The sequence below is a fragment of the Pseudophryne corroboree genome, chromosome 9 (assembly GCF_028390025.1).
Source record: "Pseudophryne corroboree isolate aPseCor3 chromosome 9, aPseCor3.hap2, whole genome shotgun sequence".
Lineage (NCBI taxonomy): Eukaryota > Metazoa > Chordata > Amphibia > Anura > Myobatrachidae > Pseudophryne > Pseudophryne corroboree.
This window is the reverse complement of record NC_086452.1, coordinates 128792864-128812582: the sequence shown is the minus strand read 5'-3', so window position 1 is coordinate 128812582 and position 19719 is coordinate 128792864. Positions and strand designations below refer to the sequence as shown.

The 19719-nt window shown below is 42.3% G+C and overlaps 1 protein-coding gene across 1 annotated transcript in view; it reads right to left on the bottom strand.

Moving 5' to 3' along the window:
• The window catches only part of LOC134957715 (uncharacterized), a 66701-nt gene that overhangs the window by 33579 nt on the left and 13403 nt on the right, over positions 1 to 19719 (bottom strand). The window contains exons 6-9 of the mRNA XM_063939817.1: positions 13168 to 13233; positions 9721 to 9765; positions 7215 to 7256; positions 5064 to 5111 (exon numbers count right to left, since the gene is read on the bottom strand). Of these exons, the coding sequence (XP_063795887.1) occupies positions 5064 to 5111; positions 7215 to 7256; positions 9721 to 9765; positions 13168 to 13233 (201 nt within the window). The remainder of the gene's footprint in view (positions 1 to 5063; positions 5112 to 7214; positions 7257 to 9720; positions 9766 to 13167; positions 13234 to 19719) is intronic.

Genomic DNA, 19719 nt, shown 5'->3' with positions numbered 1-19719 from the left:
ATGCTGCATTACTAAAATAATATAACTACTGTAAAATAAAATATGTCTTTAACTCTTATATCAGCGAATACATTTTGGCACATAGGGGGTCATTCCGAGTTGATCGCTCACTAGCAGTTTTTAGCAGTCGTGCAAACGCTAAGCCACCGCCCTCTGGGAGTGTATTTTAGCTTAGCAGAAGTGCGAACGAAAGGATCGCAGAGCGACTAAAAAAAAATGATGCCGTTTTAGAGACCTACTCAGCACTTGCGATCACTTCAGACCATTCAGTTCTGGATTTAACATTACACACACGCCCTGCGTTTGCCCAGCCACACCTGCGTTATTCCTTGCACGCCTGTGTTTTTTTGAGCACTCCCTGAAAATGGTCAGTTGACACCCAGAAACACCCCTTTCCTGTCAATCACTCTGCAGCTGCCATTGCAACTGAAAAGCTTCGCTAGACCTTGTGTAAAAATATTTTGCCCATTGTGAAAGTACGTTGCACATGCGCACTGCGCTGTATGTGCAGAAGTGCCGCTTTTTCACTTAATCGCTGCGCTGCGAACATTTTTAACTAGCAATCAACTCGGAATGACCCCCATAGATTGAAGACTTGTGTCACATCTCATCTTATTGCAGTCTGAAACCTAATTTTACCTTTAAATTTTTTTCCTAAATGTGTTTTTTTAACGATAAAAAAAGATAATGGCATTAGCAACTCCTCAGAGTGCTATACCATGTGTGGAGCAATGGACGGGCAGGCAGGGGTTGGGGTGGTAATCCTCAATGCTGAATCTGCCAGATGCTTGGTGCCTGGGAGAGTGGGGGTGCACTGTGACATCACAACCCCAGGATACAGTATATCAGACTGAAGGGCAACAGCTAGAAGTCTTAAAGATTACTTATTTGTCCAGTGAGGTTCTGCAGTGTCCACCCACCGTCATGCTTTAACGGTCTGGCCGGCTCGCGGTGTGACGTGCCGACATCACACCGCGCGGCCTTCCTCCCCGCCCGCACTGCGCTGTACTACCACCCGCGCTCAGTCTCTCCTCTCTCCACTCAATTCACATGTGTTTGTCCTGCCATTGCCGACAGTCTGACACACGTTAGGAGCCTATGCCTGATTCAGAGTGAGTGTGTGTGTGTATATATATATATATATATATATATATATATGTACCAGGTGCACAACTGTGGGCATTGTAAAGGGCACAACTATAGTGGGCATTGTGAAGGGGGAATGACTACTGTGTGGGCATCGTGTAAGGGGTACAGCTGCAGTGGGCATTATGTAAAGGGCACAACTATAGTGGGCATTGTGAAGGGGGAATGACTACTGTGTGGGCATCGTGTAAGGGGTAAAGCTGCTGTGGGCATTATGTAAGGGGCACTACTACTTTGGGCATTGTGTAAGGGGCATGACTACAGTGGGCATTGTATAAGGGTCATCTACTGTGTGGGCATTGTGTAAGGAGCATGGCTACTGTGTGGGCATTATGTAAGGGGCATCCCTATGGGCATTGTATAAGGGGCACAACTACAGTGGGCATTGTGTAAGAGGCACAACTTCTGTGTGGGAATTATATAAGGGGCATAACTACTATGGGCATTATATAAGGGTCAAAACTACAGTGGGCATTGTGTAGGGGGCACAACTACTGTGGGCATTGTGTAAGGGGCACTACTAATGTGGGCATTGTGTAAGGGCACTACTACTGTGGGCATTGATTGTATAAGGGTCACAACTGCTGGGGGCATTGTGTAACGGGCACTACTACTATGGGCATTGTGTGTAAGTGGCACTGGACACAGAATGAAGGGAGGTGGAGGCTAAAAGACAATGAAGGTGGACAGGCTAAGAGACATAGAGTGAAGGTTTGGAGGCTGAAAGACACAGATTGAAGGGGGGCAGGCTGAGAAAGTGAAAGATGGGAGCAGTGCCGTAACTAGGTGTAGGCGGATGGTGCGTTGCCCACAGCGCACCATCAACATCCACTCCATTTGGCCACCCCAAGCAGCACTACCTAATATCAAAGCAGTGCTAGGCCCAGCTCCTTCTCTGCTGGACGCAGCGCTGCTGATATACTTACAGGCGGCAGCAGCAGCGCTCTCCTGCTCCCCCCCTTGACTCCAGCGGTGCACTGAAAACAGCCAGGACATGCCTCCGGCTTCTTCTGGCGGGGAGCTGCACGGAGGATGTTTGTGACCCGCATGGAGACTTCCCCTGCCGCTGCCATGGCCACCCACACTTCCAAAGAAGAGCAGCTCAGATCATCGATGGGTGAGTGCTCAGAAGTAACTAACTGTCTCCACTAACTCTGTGTCTCTCACATGGCTGAGGTGCTGACAGGTGGGTGGGGGAAGTGTCACAGCCTGTGACGACCCCCCCTCCCCCCCTCATGTCAGCGCCCAAGGTATGTGAGACTCACAGGTAAGTATAATTCTCTCTCTCATGTGTGAAAAGGGGGGGACTGCTGCTGTAATGTGTAAAAATGGGGGATTGTGCCTGCCTAATGTGTAAAATCCGGGAGCCTACTGTTATGTGTAAAAAAGGGGACGCTGTCTGCCGTAATGTGTAAAAAGGGGACGCTGTCTGCCGTATTGTGTAAAAAAGGGGATGCTGTATGCCATACTGTGTAAAAAAGGGGATGCTGTCTGCCGTAATGTGTAAATAGGGGACGCTGTCTGCCGTTATGTGTAAAAAAGAGGACGCTGTCTGTCGTTATGTGAAAAAGGGGGCACTGTCTGCCATAATGTGTAAAAAGGGGACGCTGTTTGCGGTAAAGTGTAAAAAGGGGACGCTGTCTGCCGTAATGTGTAAATAAGGGGGACGCTGTCTGCCGTAATATGTAAAAAGGGGACGCTGTCTGCCGTTATGTGTAAAAAAGGGGACGCTGTCTGCCATAATGTGAAAAAGGGGACGCTGTCTTCCGTAATGTGTAAAAAAGGGGGCGCTGTCTGCCATAATGTGAAAAAGGGGACGCTGTCTTCCGTAATGTGTAAAAAAGGGGGCGCTGTCTGCCATAATGTGTAAAAAGCGGACGCTGTCTGCCGTAAAGTGTAAAAAGGGGACGCTGTCTGCCGTTATGTGTAAAAAAGGAGACTCTGTCTGCCGTAATGTGTAAATAAGGGGGACGCTGTCTGCCATAATGTGTAAAAAGGGGATGATGTCTGCCGTAATGTGTAATAAGGGGAATCTGTCCGCTGTAATGTGTAAAAGGGGCTCTACCTGGTGTAGTGGTGCTACTCTGCGGCGTAATTTGAATAAATGAGACTACTGTGCACCATTATATGAATTGGTATTATTTTGTGGCCATGCCCCTATATTTTTTGCGCGTGCCTACGGCGCGCACTGCCCCTGTTTAACATAGAAGGGGGGGCTCCAATACCATTTCTTGCACACAGCGCTAAAATGTTTAGTTACGGCACTGGATGGGAGGTTGAGAGGCACAAAGTGAGGTGGATTGTGAGATGCATAGCAGGGAGATACAGGTGGAAAATGATGGTGTGGATGAGAGATGACACAGGGAGGGGATAATGGTGTGGCTGATAGATGATGCAGGGAGGGGATAATGGTGTGGCTGAGAGATGATGCAGGGAAGGAAGGAGATGGTGTGGCAGGCAGAAACAGGAGGGAGATGATGGTGTGGCTGAGATACACAGGGAGGAGATGATGGTGTGGCTGAGAGATGCAGAGGGCAGGAGGTGACACAAGTCTGGTTGAATCTCTGGTGCACGATGATGATCTTGGTTATATTCCTACACAAACAGGCATCTTCTAGACCATGTAATTTACTTCATAAATAGTGATTACCAACTGAATCACTATCACTGAATCACTAACTAAATCACTATTCATGAATATACTACTCATTAATCACTATTCACTATTCATAATCACTGCCCAGGGAGGACATTTTTTCAGAGGTTACCCGTTGTGAGCAACGACCATTTAGGTGAGGTGCATATGGAAAGGAATATTCCCAGAATGATGAGAAACACGTAATGTGTCATATTGACACGCCCCCATTTGCAGTGGCCACGCCCCTTGTGTAATGTGATTTATATTGGTTTGAGTGCCAATAGGCGGTGCTAGACACGCCCAATAGGCCGTGCTAGACACGGCCAGCAAATGGTACTAAACATGCCCCTCTGACGGTGCACCCCCTAATAAAATGTTCTGCGCACACATATGCATGGAGGTCATAATCCGTTTAGTAAGTGCCAAGGGGTTATCACTCATTCTTAAAATGATCCCTATATGAGTGACATGATGGCTGATATTTAGTAATGTTGGTGCTCTTGCCTTTTTTCTTCTATTCAGAGTGCTACCTGCATCTATAATATTGGCCGACAGCAGCTCCACTCTGTCTCCTACATGAATGGGTAACAGGTACAACACACTATAGGAGCCAGAAAGCTTCCAATCTCTGTTGATACATCCAGCATCCTGTACACAGCATTGTGATTGTTGGAGCTCAGACAAAGGGAGGAAATGGAGTACTGTAACTATAAGGCAATAGGCTTAGGGGATGGGCACTGCATTGCTCACTAGGCCACCAAGGATTGGACTGGATTGTCAACTGACCCACATGACACTGGACACATGGGGTGAAAAAGGAGATTCTGGTAGAAACATTTAAACATTTAAATGAATAACAGGTGTGGGAGAAAATGTGATAATAGGGAGGGATTTATGGTGATATTTTAATTGTGCAAGTGATATACTGAGAAGTCCAACTTTGCAAACACATATCATGCACAGAAATACAATACCTGGTTTAATAAAAGTATGACCTGTAACTGATCTGTAAACATGGGTGTAAGTGCAGCTACACAGATGCGCTGCATAACTCTTGCTCTACATAAATGGCCATAATAAATGTAGAGTATGGAACATTTACAATATATTCTCTAAGTAACATAACCATTGTCCAAGCAAAAATGAAAGCAGCTTTCTCCTCTTAAGTATGTAGAAAAAAGGAAGACACTTTTCTTTTCACTGGAGTCATCTTGTTAAATATTGCTTAAATATATTTATCATGTGAAATATTATGATAAAAAGAAACAGTCTTACTTACGCCACATAATGCGTTCTTGATATTGTCAGTAACTTCTGAAATACCATTCTAAAAGATTAAAAATGAAAAATAACTGAGGCCTTTGGTTATGAAGTGTAGATTATACAATTGAAAGATGTTATAATTATACTTCAATTAATCAATAAACAAAACAAATATCTAACATGTGCCAGAGAATATGATACAACAAGCAACTAATATATGTAATTGGCTGCTTGCTTGCTGCTATTTCCTTTATATAAAAGCGGACCTACTGTGCATTCTGCAATAACCTTCTGAAGGTGAGTCTCCCCTTAGTAAAAAACACTTATAATTAGCACTCCACCCATAGGGGCTGCATACATAGTCTGCAGGCTGTTTTTTCTAACAAGTTATATGCTAAGATTTTAATTTACATTTACAGGGCTTGGAAGCTGCAAGTATATGGTAATCCTGCAATGACATGGATATATAAAGTTGTGTTGCAGGAGAAAGATACTGCTCACTGGGGCATATTCATCATCACTTAATTTCTACAAAAGTAGGTGAAAATGAACATTTTCACTTACTTTTGTAAAAATTAAGCTTTAGAAGCATTCATCATGAAGGTAAAGCAGGACATATCACTGATATCTCCTGCTTACCTGTCCCTACCGAGCTATCCAGGCATCCCCATACTTTTTACAGAGCTTGACTGTGGGAGCATTTGCCATCTACAGATGGCAAATGCTCCTACACCCCTGCTGTTTATCTATTGGAAGTAGTCCTGGCTTGCGAAGGGAGATCTTTCTGGATCCCTCCGCCCTTGTCCAGCTTCTTCCACTGGACACCGGGGACTATGTGAGCATGCATGAACTCTTGCTCATGCAGGCGCACTAGTGCTAGTCCTGACAAATGTTTCCACTGCAATGAAAGTAGCAGTGAAAAATTTGTGGAAACAGATGATTTTTGCATCAGCTGTCTCCGTGCCGGAGCAATGATGAATTGCTCTGACGCTGTGAGTCAGAATGTTAATTTTCAGAGGGGCCTGATAATTAGCATGATGAATATGCCCCCATGTCCCAGAAATCAGGGGATCTACTTTTTCCACCCCTTAATTATACTTTAAATAATTCCAACCCCTTAAATGTAAATCTTGATTTTGCATGTGGGTATACAGTATAAGTAGACACATTCAGGGACTGTCTATACTGTATAAACCAAATTATGTTCTCTTAATAGTGTAAATTAACAAATATGATATTTGTGCTGTTATACTAAGCTGGAAACTTCTTCCTAGATGCCCCAATAGATATATTTTACTGAAAAACTTGTGTACGCAAACAAGTCTTCATTTCTTTACTTGTACATCACAATACAAACCTTAATGAGATATTTAGTAGTAGGATACCTTATAATCAGCTGCTTTTATTAGTACATTTATTTGAATTTAGGCATGGCCTATAATATGTAACAGTTATTTATTCAGATGCTATATACAAATATTACATATGGGCCCAATGTAATAGGGTGCGAGTTTTATATGCTGGAAAACAAGCTCCTTCTCACACATTAAAAGGTTCAAGTTTGTCCCAAAACTTGGCCCATGTAATAGCCGGGAATCTGCGCGTTCAAGGCTATTGCAAAGTGTTAGTCCATGTGGCTTTTTTTCTATGTAACTAGCACCTTGTAATGCGAGTCTGATTATAATGTGCGAGTTTGACAGAAGCATGCGCAGACCGGTGACATCTGTGCTGGTGTCTGTCTGTAAAAGTTAATAAAGAGTTTAAAAGAACATGACGTGTGGTGCCCCCAAAACATAACCAGCCCCGGACTCTCTGAGCTGGTCCTGGTATAAAAAATACATGGGAATAGTACTGATAGTTCGGAGTATTATGCAGCAGTGTAAGTAACCTATTTGTTCATACTACAAATCATTATTTTGTGTCATTACAATGTAATGTCTTACTTTAAAATACTGTAGTACAGACAATACAACAGGCTGGATGTTATGCTGCCCGAGTTCATCAGCCATTGGGGATCCCATCTGACTTTTTTTAAAGGGGCAATCACATACAAGGCAAAACCATGCCTTGTAAGTAATTGCCCTTTTAAAAAAAGTCAGAGTTTGGCCAGCATCCTGCATGGTCATTGAACTTGGCTGGCATTACATCCGGCCCAATATATCCATACCTGTAGTAGTTCTTGCACACATGGTGTGTTCAGAGCAGTTACCTGTATGTGAAATAGATTCATTTACATGTTTAAATAAACTGTACTGCATATACAAATAATTAATATTTACACACACTCAGTCTTCATCATCTGCCTGCCCAGATTGTCCCCAGTGAGAATGGTCACAGCAGCAGAGGATGAGCTGATCTTGTGGGACACATGTCACCTTGTGTGACTGTCATGATAATACTGCATATAACATAGTAAAGCAGATGTCCTTGGCCCCTCTTTCACAGGGGACTTACCCATACCAGGTAATCTGAGACCCCTTTAGAAGCCGTGTGGTTGGCATCCACGTGGTTGGCCAGGTAATAATAATAGCCGACTATGATGATACGTATTTCACTATACCACCATCAGTGCTGCAGAGTCCCATCAGATCAATACTGCTGTGGTGAGAAGAATGCACTGACACATTACTTGGTAACTGCACTCTCTAACTTGGGTTATTGTTACCGATATCCCCATCATATATAAGACTAATTGACTACAGGCCATTTATCAGGAAATAACAAAGATTTTCTCCATCAGAGTTGTCTCAAACATACATTATCTGGGGGATATTCTTCATGAGTACAGGTCCCACATAGCCATAATCCAGCTCTGGGGCCAGGCCCAAGCATAGTGATGACAGATGAGGGAAGGTATAAGTACAGAGGGGAAAGAGCAGATAAAATGAGACAAAGTCCAGAAGTAGAATCTAGCAGAAATGACATATTATAGGAAGCCCAGTTAGTAGACAGGAGAGAAATCTACAGGCAGGTAAATGTGTAACCCAACATGAGGAAAGCCAGCTATGAGAAGATGTATCTACAGTAGAACCAGGAGTGAATACAATAAGAATAGTATGGGCACATTAATATGGCAAAGTCTCCAACTGTGCTAAATCTGCAGGACATATGTTTTAGTTTTGGTCCATAAATCTCAATGTACAATTACACCCTACCTACTAAATGTATTCTACTAGTAATGAGAAAATGATTTTACTCTTGCTTTCTGAATGCAAGTAAAAAACAGTTATATCATATAAGAAAAGGAAGAAATGAAACTGAATTATAAAGCAACAGAAGGTCTTTACCAATCAGTGTTTCTATAATGAGTACAATGTGCATGGTGCTCACGGGCCCCTGGGTCCAGGGGCCCCACACCACACACACACCACACACACTGCTCCCTTATTTTAATACCTACATCTCCAGAGTTCTGTATCAAGCGCTGCAGCCACGGTGAAAATCACAGCCAAAGTGGCCGCCACACATGTGCAGTAGTGAAATTGGTCTCTGTAACATGGCAGGCACCATGTTTCCGGAGACCTGTGCATGCGCAGTAGACTCTGGCGCAATGCCGGAGACTACTGCACTATGCAGAGGAGGAGGCCCACCCAGAGTCTGCACAGGGGCTCCCTGCTCTGTAGAAACACCCCTGTCTTTAACAATTCATAAGTATTAAAACAAAGCTGTATTATGCTATAACATAATTGTCTCCCAAGGCCCAGACCCATATGGCCATAAATCCAATCCAATCTGTGCAGACATTTACACAGTACCTCTGAGATGCTACATTCTGCAGTGCTTCCAAGTAACTACTGTATTTCTTGTGTCCTTCACACATCCCACACTATATACCCTTTATGTATGGACGACTGCACAGTTTCACACATAGTCATGCTCAAAGTAAATACATATTTCTCTTGTATTCTGTGTGTATACCAAACTAAAACATACCATTTTACTGACATGTGCATCCTGTACACTGTGTGCATTTATAGATTTTAAATGGGAATATATAAAGTAAATCTCTATACACTAACAGGTCCTGCATAGCTCAGTAGCTCAGCCATCCTTGCAGTGATAAAAAATAGCTTTATTCAGTACACTGTCTGGTGTACTGATTGGATGGCTGAGTCACCCACCAGCATTATCACAACACTGCAGTTATTGCTGTATACCTTGGAGAAAGTGTGAATTGCACCAGCAGGGGTGATTTACTAGGGAAAACAAAGTCCCAAATATTGAACACTATTGATCCCAGGGCCAAACGGCCCATCTGTTACTTCTGGCAAATGCCAGGAGGGCCAGTGGTCTGGTCCCTCATAGAGAGAACCGGGAAGGCCGTGCACTGCACAGCTTCCAGCTCTCTAACTGTCTCCTCTCACTGACCACAATGTTTGTCTCTTTTAAATATGGGGGCATGCCATGAGTCCATGCCCCCCGACTCAAAGCATGCCTCCATGAGCCATTCTCACACTCCCTGCGACGTGTGCACGCCTCTGTGTCATGCACACATGTGCCTTTAGCAAGAGTGCACAAATGTCATTACTGAAAACGAGCCCCAGTCCATCCCTGATTGATTCTATCACTTGTGTGAAAAAGATTGACCCTTAAAATATAGGGAATTAAGTAGATAATTCAATAAATAAAGGCTGTAATAGTGTAGCATTGTTACAATGAAAATATTATCTTACCACTTTGCAAAGAAGTTTCAATACACCCCCAAGGTTAAGGCCCCCCTAGAACATATGCAGAAGACAAAACATTCAGCATAAAGCAAAAACTCTAAACAAAGTGTAAAGGTATTTAAAAAATAAGAAAACATCCAGTATAAAGGAACTACTGTGCATTTATTTTCATTAACTGTTGTATATTTCCTATACTACAAAATACAGGTTAAGTAAAATCTGCATAGACATGATTCTGTAAATTGTGATTTACGTAAACCATTATTAGAACTGGAGATACATCTATCCATAGTGATCGAATACATTTCCCCAATGTATCTATTTGCATTTACAATAAAAAGAGCCTCTTATTTTAATAGTATGAGTGGTTTAGGAGAATGTCTTATGTTTTGGTTATATATGCACTGAATGTTATAGTTATTTTATCACTTGGTAAGTTTACGTGTTATTTATTTATTAACAGTTTCTTATATAGTGCAGCATATTCCGTTGCGCTTTACAATTACAACAGCAATAATAGAACAAAACTGGGTAAAAACAGACAGACAGAGGTATGAAGGCCCCGATTGCAAGCTTACAATCTATAGGGTTACACAAGGATAGATGCTATCTATAGCATAATGATCCACCAGATTGCTAGGTTCTTAATGGGTTGTATGATGATACCCCACAATGTTGGCTAAGTGTCAGGGGGGTGTGAAAGTAAAGAAAGACAAAATATGTGATGTTATATATACTGTACAGAGAGGATGTAATTAGATAGGGAAGAACTGAAGGTTATGTGGGTGGGTCTGGAATTTGATAGGCTTGTCTGAAGAGGTGAGTTTTCAGGGAACGTTTAATGGTTTGGAGACTAGAGGCGAGTCTTATTGTGCGTGGGATGGCATACCATAGAGTGAGTGAGACCCGGATAAAGTCCTTTAATTTTGAGTGTGAACAAGTAATGCGTGTGGATGAGAGACATAGATCTTGTGCAGAGCAGAGAGGTTGATTAGGGAGAGGATTGTATAGAATTGTTAGATCTAGTGCACTTATTACCATCAGGGGAAGGTTGAGCAATAATATGACTAATATCCATAGTTACTAGGAATGCCTAGGTCAGGTGCTAGATTACTGAATGCTCTGTAGTGCTCACACTGGTACCATGGACTGTAAGTCCATCTTGGAGTATAGAGCTGGACTTTATTAGGCTAATTTCAAGTTAAGGGCAAATCCAGCAACTGGGTGCAAAATGTGTCAATGGAACAAAAACATTTTGAATAGAAGGAGGGAAAATATAAATTGCACTGATTCAGAAGGATGAAGGATTATGAAGGATGTTATGAAGGATGGAGGGCAGTCTAATCCTAAAGTAAAGTACAGTGTAATAACAAAGCTATGTCTAATATGTGTGTATGCAGTATGTGCTCTGTATGGAAAAAACACACATTATTTTTTCCATGCAATGACACAGATATGTCTGATACTTTGTAAATTAAATTTAAAACCAGTGAAATGATTTTAGCATGATGACAGCAGTGGCATTACTAGGGGGGTGCAGAGGTATCTCCAGCCAAGGGATGACACCAAGTGCTGGCTCCCCCTCAGTGACAGGAGCCGGATGCTGCACTGTAACATTACATGCAGCACCCGGCTCCTCCATGACTTAAAGGCAGGTAAGCAATGTAACAAAGCAATGAGGAAGGCAAATCAGATGCTTGGTTGCATAATCATACCTCCCAACTGTCACGATTTTGGTAGGACAGTCCCATTTTTCCCTGTCTGTCCCGCTGTCACACCAGCGAGTCACAGTGTCCCACAGTGGGGGGTTCAGGTGGGATATCCCACATGTCACTCACTGCTCTGAGCAGAGCACAGTTAATAGATGCTGTGCGCATGGACACAGCGTCTATTCCCCAGCAGAGAGAGACAGGTGACATGGCCAGCAGCTCACTGAGTGCTTTTCATGTCCCCATACTGATGGAAACAGGGGAGTGGCTTGTGTTCCTGGCTCTTGCCATGAGGCCACACCCCCTACCCATGAGGCCACACCTACTAATTTTAGCCACGCACCTTTAGCACTCAAGGATGTCTCTCTTTGCTATTTAGACAATTTGGGAGGTATGGCAGAGGGAGAGGAATCAGTAGCAGTAAGAAAGAAGTAATAATGCCACTGTATAGGTGATTAGTACGGCCTCATCTAGAATACAGTGTTCAGTTCTGGAGGCCATATCTCCAGAAGGATATTAACACATTAGATACAGTACAAAGAAGGGCAACTAATATGGTGCAGGGTCTACATCACAAAACTTTCCTGGAAAGACTAAAAGATCTTAATGTGTATAGTTTGGAGCAGAGAAGAGAAAGAGAGGACATGATCGAAACTTTCAAATATATCAAGGGTTTTTACAAGGTACAGGAGGAAGAGATTCTTCAAAGGAAAAGAAGTAATAGAACATGAGGACATGCAGGGGAAATGTAAGGAAAACTTACTTCACAGAAAAAGTAGTGGACTAGTGGAATAGCCGCCCATCAGAGGTGGTATAGGCTAATACAGTAGAGCAATTTAAACATGCATGGGATAGTCATAAGGAGATCCTTACAAAGATATAAGTATCAAATAGTATTTAAGTTAACAATATGGTTGAAAAAGGGACAGACTAGATGGCCGAGTGGTTCTTACAGTATCTTAACACAATAGAGATATGATAGTTAAAATCTGATTGGTTGCTATGGGCAATACCTCCACTTTCATGTTTAGAAGCTTTAGGAAATCCACCCCCTAAATAAGGAATTGGGAGCAGGTTGTGACTGGAGATTTTATGTAAGTAGTACTCACCTGCAGCCAGACATGCAGAGACATTATCACAGACAATAGTGGGAGACAACATATCAATCTAGGCAGCCCATGTTAATGGAATGTGTTTAGTGATGAAGTAGCAACACAATGGCATTACAGTTATTCAGGACTATATGTTAGAGCTAGAAACAAAGCTGCTTCATAAATAAACACTTTTTATTTGTACCTCACATATAAAGTACAAATTCTTGGTATGAGCTGGGAAATTGCCTTTTGCAGAAAAACTTGGCTATGAAGATTAAAGTTCCATATCAAGACAGTAAAAGCTACCTTAGGCTTTAGACATCTGGGCTTTTCTGGAAGCTACAAGGAAACTTTGATGTGTGTTTCTAGTGCAGAGCTAATGTCTCCAAAAGTAATGGGACAGTGCTTTCCATACACAGTGAGAGGATCTGTCTGTCACAACTAATAAGTGGTGTTTTAAACAAACCTGTGTACTAATCCTAAATTCATTTATTATACAGTATGTCACAATAATGCCATGATTCACATACTACATGACAGCGACATGATTGTGACAGTTTGCCAATCAATTCAATGTACAGTATATTAATATCTATATTTACAAGATAGAGAAAAATAATAAAAACAACAGTAAATATACTGTAACTTACCAATAAATTATTTACTGCAGATGTTAGTTTGTCCACATCCACAACATCATTAGAGAGTAGGTCTTCCTAGAATGGCATTGAAAAAACTATAGATTAAATTACTGAACAAGTCCTAAATTATTTTTTTTTGAGAATATAACATTAATGATATATTTTTTACTATTTATTTTTGATACCCTTTTGCCAAATAACAGAACATGGCTTACTTAGCCATCATAATAATAGATAGCTTAATTATTATAGCAATGTGTGTATTCAGATTGTTTTATTCAGTGCAAACAAAGTAAAAATATTCTCTTTGAGCTTAAATATCAGAATCAGCACATCGGCCTCACCATTCACCATTTATCACCAGTCATTGGATTACACCATTAATGTAAAATAAACATGGTTCATCTTCTGCATGAGATGGAAAGATAATGGGGGTAATTCAGACCTGATTGTTCAGCCTCTGCGATCACTTCAGCCTGTCCGGGGCCGGAATTGACGTCACACACCCGCCCTGCATCCAACCACTCCCAGAAAACAGTCAGTTACCACCCACAAGCGGCTTCTTCCTGTCGATCACCTTGCGATTGCCCATGCAAATGGATTCTTCGCACAAACCCATCGCTGAGTGGCGATCCGTTTGTACCTGTGCAACGCGCCTACGCATTGCGGTGCACACGCTTGCGCAGTTCCGACCTGATCGCAGCACTGCAAAAAAATGCTAGCGAGCGATCTGGTCTGAATTACCCCCAATATCTTTTTAAAATGATAATTCTTTTCAGATAACTGCAAACATCAGTAGGAACACCGTCTCCAAGTGGTACATTCTGTAACCACTGAATATTACTGAAATATCTCAGTGTACCTGTAAAAAGCAATAACATTGTGTATGGTCCCAGTGGCAAACGCAGGATTTCTAGAGGGGGGTTTCCAAATGCAATTCACAATCTCCCACTCTGCGGAACATTGGAGCAAGAGCGGGTGTCTGGGGGAGTGGCAGAAAAACCCAGTAACGACTACGGACATTAATGTAAACAATATACAGTATACTGGATACTGTGTTAAATGCCTTATTAATATTTAAAACTATAGATTGTCTATAGTATAGGCTGTACCGAACATATTTAAATCATATAAATAAGATAAGTGGTCAGGAAAAGGTTAAGCATTTCATAAGAAATAAGTACACAAACATAATAGAACCAGTGCTGCACTTTCTGAACACACATTCTCCCTCCTCGTAGTAAGGCTCGTGTCTCTTCTTCCTGGTAGGTACTATCTGGTCCGGGATCCGGACTGAAAGTCGACAGTAACTAGGTCGACAATGTCTAGGTCGACCACTATTGGTCGACAGTAACTAGGTCGACAGGGTCAAAAGGTCGACAGGGTCAAAAGGTCGACATGTTCTAGGTCGACAGGTCAAAAGGTCGACATGAGTTTTTCACAATTTTTTTCTTTTTTTGAACCTTTTCATACTTAACGATCCACGTGGACTACGATTGGAACGGTAATCTGTGCCGAGCGAAGCGGTAGCGGAGCGAAGGCACCATGCGAGGGGACGCGGTGCACTAATTGGGGTTCCCGGTCACTCTACGAAGAAAACGACACCAAAATAACATTAAAAACTCATGTCGACCTTTTGACCTGTCGACCTAGAAGATGTCGACCTTTTGACCCTGTCGACCTTTTGACCCTGTCGACCTAGTTACTGTCGACCAATAGTGGTCGACCTAGACATTGTCGACCTAGTTACTGTCGACTTTCAATACCACACCCATCTGGTCCAGAGCACTGATTATCAGATCCACACACATAGAAAACGTGGTAGAAGAAGCTGCCACACTACGCATGTGCAGCAGCTCTGCTATGTCCCTTAAACTGCATGATGTGACAGCAATTCTAGTAATTGTATTATATACCATTGATATTGTCAACACTTTAGCAACTTGCCAAGAGGCAACCAGAAACCCCCCCTGCAACCAGAAACCCCCCGTGCAACCAGAAACCCCCCCTGCGTTTGCCTATGTGTCCCTAGGAAGCACAAAATGCACTATCCGCTATATTACCTCATCCTTGTAGCTGCATAAATACCACTCACTATGTCAGGGTATACTGAGTATTATATACATCTTCTCTTTAGTATTCTTAAATAACACATTAACAGAAATTACTGAAATTATGTCCAATTCAAGACTCATGTACTTAGCAGGATATTTCGCATGATAAAGTCTGACATAGTGGTAAGATCATTTTAATTTTATGAAGTATTGGATGCTTTTATAATGCATGTAAATGTGTTCATACATTGGGTCTTATTCAGGTTTGTTAGTAAACCAAAAAAGCACACTAATGGGCAAAACCATGTTGCACTGCAGGTGGGGCAGATATAACATGTGCACAGAGAGTTAGATTTGAGTTGCATATTAGAAATGAAATCTTAATTACAGTGTAAAATAAAGCAGTCAGTATTTACCCTGCACAGAAACAATATAACCCACCCAAATCTAAATCTCTCTGCACATGTTACATCTACCCCACCTGCAGTGAAGCATGGTTCTGTTCATTTGCCAGCTTTTTTGGTTTGCTGACAAACCTGAATAATCCCCATAGTTATTACATTATCAATAAAAGCATTGGAATAAAACCTGTACATTATGTTTTGTCAGATTACATGAAATGTGGGTGTATATCAGTCAGAGTTGTGCCATAAAACTAAATGCACTCATTTAATTTACTTTAAACTATTTTGCTGGTGACTGATCACTACAATGTACAAGGGCCCTCATTCCGAGTCGTTCGCTCGGTAATTTTCATCGAATCGCAGTGAAATTTCGCTTAGTACGCATGCGCAATATTTGCACTGCGACTGCGCCAAGTAATTTTGCTATGAAGATAGGATTTTTACTCACGGCTTTTTCTTCGCTCCGGCGATCGTAGTGTGATTGACAACAAATGGGTGTTTCTGGGCGGAAACACGGCGTTTTAGGGGCGTGTGGATAAAAACGCTACCGTTTCCGGAAAAAACGCAGGAGTGGCTGGAGAAACGGGGGAGTGTCTGGGCGAACGCTGGGTGTGTTTGTGACGTCAAACCAGGAACGACAAGCACTGAACTGATCGCAGATGCCGAGTAAGTCTGCAGCTACTCTGAAACTGCTAAGTAGTTTGTAATCGCAATATTGCGAATACATCGTTGCAAGATGCTAAGATACACTCCCAGTAGGCGGCGGCTTAGCGTGTGTAACTCTGCTAAAATCAGCTTGCGAGCGAACAACTCGGAATGACTTCCAAGGTATAGTAATTAGGGTGAGAAACTGCTTCCGCCTGATGTATCTCTAGCTGTGAGTAGATCATTACAGTCCTATTTAGCACATCCTGCATTATTATTGTGACATGGACGTGCTAATATCCCCTACACTCACAAAGCATAAATTAATATTTTCACTGGAATTTACTAACATTCTCTAGATAAGAAAAGAGATATGAACCTTCCAGGCAAAGAGCTGGAAGCAAAGGGATTGCTTATGCTAACATTATTCTGCTCATGTGTCAGTGGGGAGAGCAACTACTGCTCAGGCTACTATGGGCTAATGCCACCTGCATATGTTGTTACCTACTGGGATCCAGCACTGTAATGCTTCTTGCAATATATCAGATCCCATAGTTTGTGCCAGTGAAAATAGTGGAACAATACCTGCTGCGTCCCACACCCCCAGGATACATTAAAAGGGTGCTAGAAATTTGCATATATCACCAGAAAATGTATTTTGCTCCTAAAGATGCTCCTCAAATATAGCAATAAATCCAATTATAAGGTGTAATTTTGCACCTTGGGAAAACAATACAGCATACCTCACAACTGTCCTGATTGTCATGGGGCAGCCCCTTTTTTTGGGGACTGTCCCACTGTCCCACTTGTGGGCAGCAGAGTCCTGTGGTGGGGGGGCAGTTGGGAGGCTCCTGCACTCAGCAGTGAATAGACGATGTGTGCATGGCCACAGCATCTATTCACGGGAGTTACAGGGACTGGGAGCATGCCAACAGCTCACAGAGCGCTGGCCATTCCCCATAGTGGCAAGAAAAAGGGAGCTGTGACTCACAATCGCAGCATTATAGTGAAGCCATGCACTTTCTCCAACACCACTCCCTTTATCTGAAGCCACGCCCTTTCTTCGAAGCCATGCTCCCTTTTCCCGCCGGGCACAGCATCGCCACACAGTAGTCCCTCTATATCAGACAGGGAAGTTGGGATGTATGATATTAGTCTGCAGGGAGGGGGCATTTAAAATGTGCAGAAATAAACACTGCAGTGTACAAACATAATTGTCCAGTATATAGGTGCTATATGTTAAAGCTGGCAGCATTTATCCTGCATGCAACCAAACAAGAAAAACCCTCTACACCACTTCCAGTGTTTGTTAGGGTTGAAACATATAAACTTCAGCTGTATTTGTTTTAAACTCTGCATGAGGCCCTCAGTACCATGGGGCAACACATTCTACTACATCTGTAAATATGAAAACTTTCTATGTGTATATTGCTGCTCTTCTAATATTAGTCCAAGTCAAAATGAAAAATGTATTACTGTATATACAGTGCATCCAGAAAGTATTCACAGCGCTTCACTTTTTCCACATTTTGTTATGTTACATCCTTTTTCCAAAATGGAATAAATGCATTTTTCCCCTCAAAAGTCTACACACAATACCCCATAATGACAATGTGAAAAAAGTTTTGAGATTTTTGCAAATTTCTTAAAAATAAAAAACTAAGAAATCACATGTTCATAAGTATTCACAGCCTTTGCCATGAAGCTCAGAATTGAGCTCAGGAGCATCATGTTTCCACTGATCATCCTTGGAGATGTTCCTACAGCTTAATTGTTACAGTGAAACATGGTGGTGGCAGCATCATGCTGTGGGGATGTTTTTCAGCAGCAAGAACTGGGAGACTAGTCAGGATAGAGGGAAAGTTGAATGCAACAATGTACAGAGACATCCTGGATGAAAACCTGCTCCAGAGTGCTCGTGACCTCAGACTTGGGCGATGGTTCATCTTTCAGCCAGACAACGACCCTAAGCACACAGCCAAGATATCAAAGGTGTGGCTTCAGGACAACTCTGTGAATGTCCTTGAGTGGCCCAGCAAGAGCTCAGACTTGAATCCAATTGAACATCTCTGGAAATATCTGAATATGGCTGTGCACCGACGTTTCCCATCCAACCTGATGGAGCTTGAGAGGTGCTGCAAAGAGGAATGGGCAAAACTGCCCAAAGATAGGTGTGCCAAGCTTGTGGCATCATATTCAAAAAGACTTTAGGCTGTAATTGCTGCCAAAGGTGCATCAACATATAGTAGTATTGAGCAAAGGCTGTGAATACTTATGTACATGTGATTTCTTAGTTTTTTATTTTTAATAACTTTGTAAAGATCTCAAAAAACGTTTTTCACATTGTCATTATGGGGTGTCTTTTTAGAATTTATTCCATTTTGGAAAACGGCTGGATCCGCATCAGGCATTTTGGTGTCACCTCCTCCGAGGGTGACACCTGGGTGCGGGCCACACCCTGCGCACCCACCTTCTGACACCACTAGCTGTGAATACATTACGGATGCACTGTATAATTCACATAAATAGTCCTAACCAATAGTAGTACTTTTCTAGATTGAACTAGAATTTCTGTATTTGAACATTAGAACAAGGCGCTTCCCCACTTGTGGAGAAGTGAAGTGGGGGTATGTACAGTGAGACAGGGTTAGTTTCACCAGGGAATGCAGTATTTCCCTGGTCACAACTTCTCTGTAGAGGGTTAAAGAAAAGCCATCTAGCCTCAGAGAAAATGCTTTGCAGGCAGGTAAAAGAAACTGGTTAAGTTCCAAGCACGGATAGGGGCTCTGAGATGTGGTTGATGGAAAGAAGGGTGGGCTCTCAAACACATGGCTTTGGTCTAGATTTTTAGACCTTCCCAGGCACAGCTGGGAATTGTCTATTTGTACTGGCAGGGATTTAAACCCTGATAGGTCTACTGTTCAGGACATTGGTGCTGATAAGTGGCCTAGGAAGCAGGGTGCAGTTCCCCTAGTGCTAGGGACTTGGACCCTCAGTGCCCGGAGGAACTGAGACACCGTGCATACGGTCCATGGATTGGAAAATTTATTTCTTTTGTGTGAAGTTTGTTTGCTGTTTATATGTCATTAAATACTCGCACAAACTCTGTATACTGCCTGCTGTGTCCTGACTTTGATGGCGACCTGTTTGAATTTTTTGAAAGTTCGCCTTTTTTTTTTAATTCAGTTAAATTCCAGTTTAAAATGACATACAGTAACATATTGCAAATGACTAAATAGGAGATGGGAAGCAGCTGGTGATGAATAACAGCATAACCTGTCATTTATAAGCAATACATCTCAGGGGCAAGTGTAGGATCTTAGGTAGGGGGGGGATTTCCTGTGTAAAATGTTAAGTAGAACAGGTGACCAATTTGACTAAATAGTTCATAGCGTGCATGTAGGATCTAATTCAGACCGGATCGCTAGACTGCATTTTTGTACAGCATGCGTTCGGGT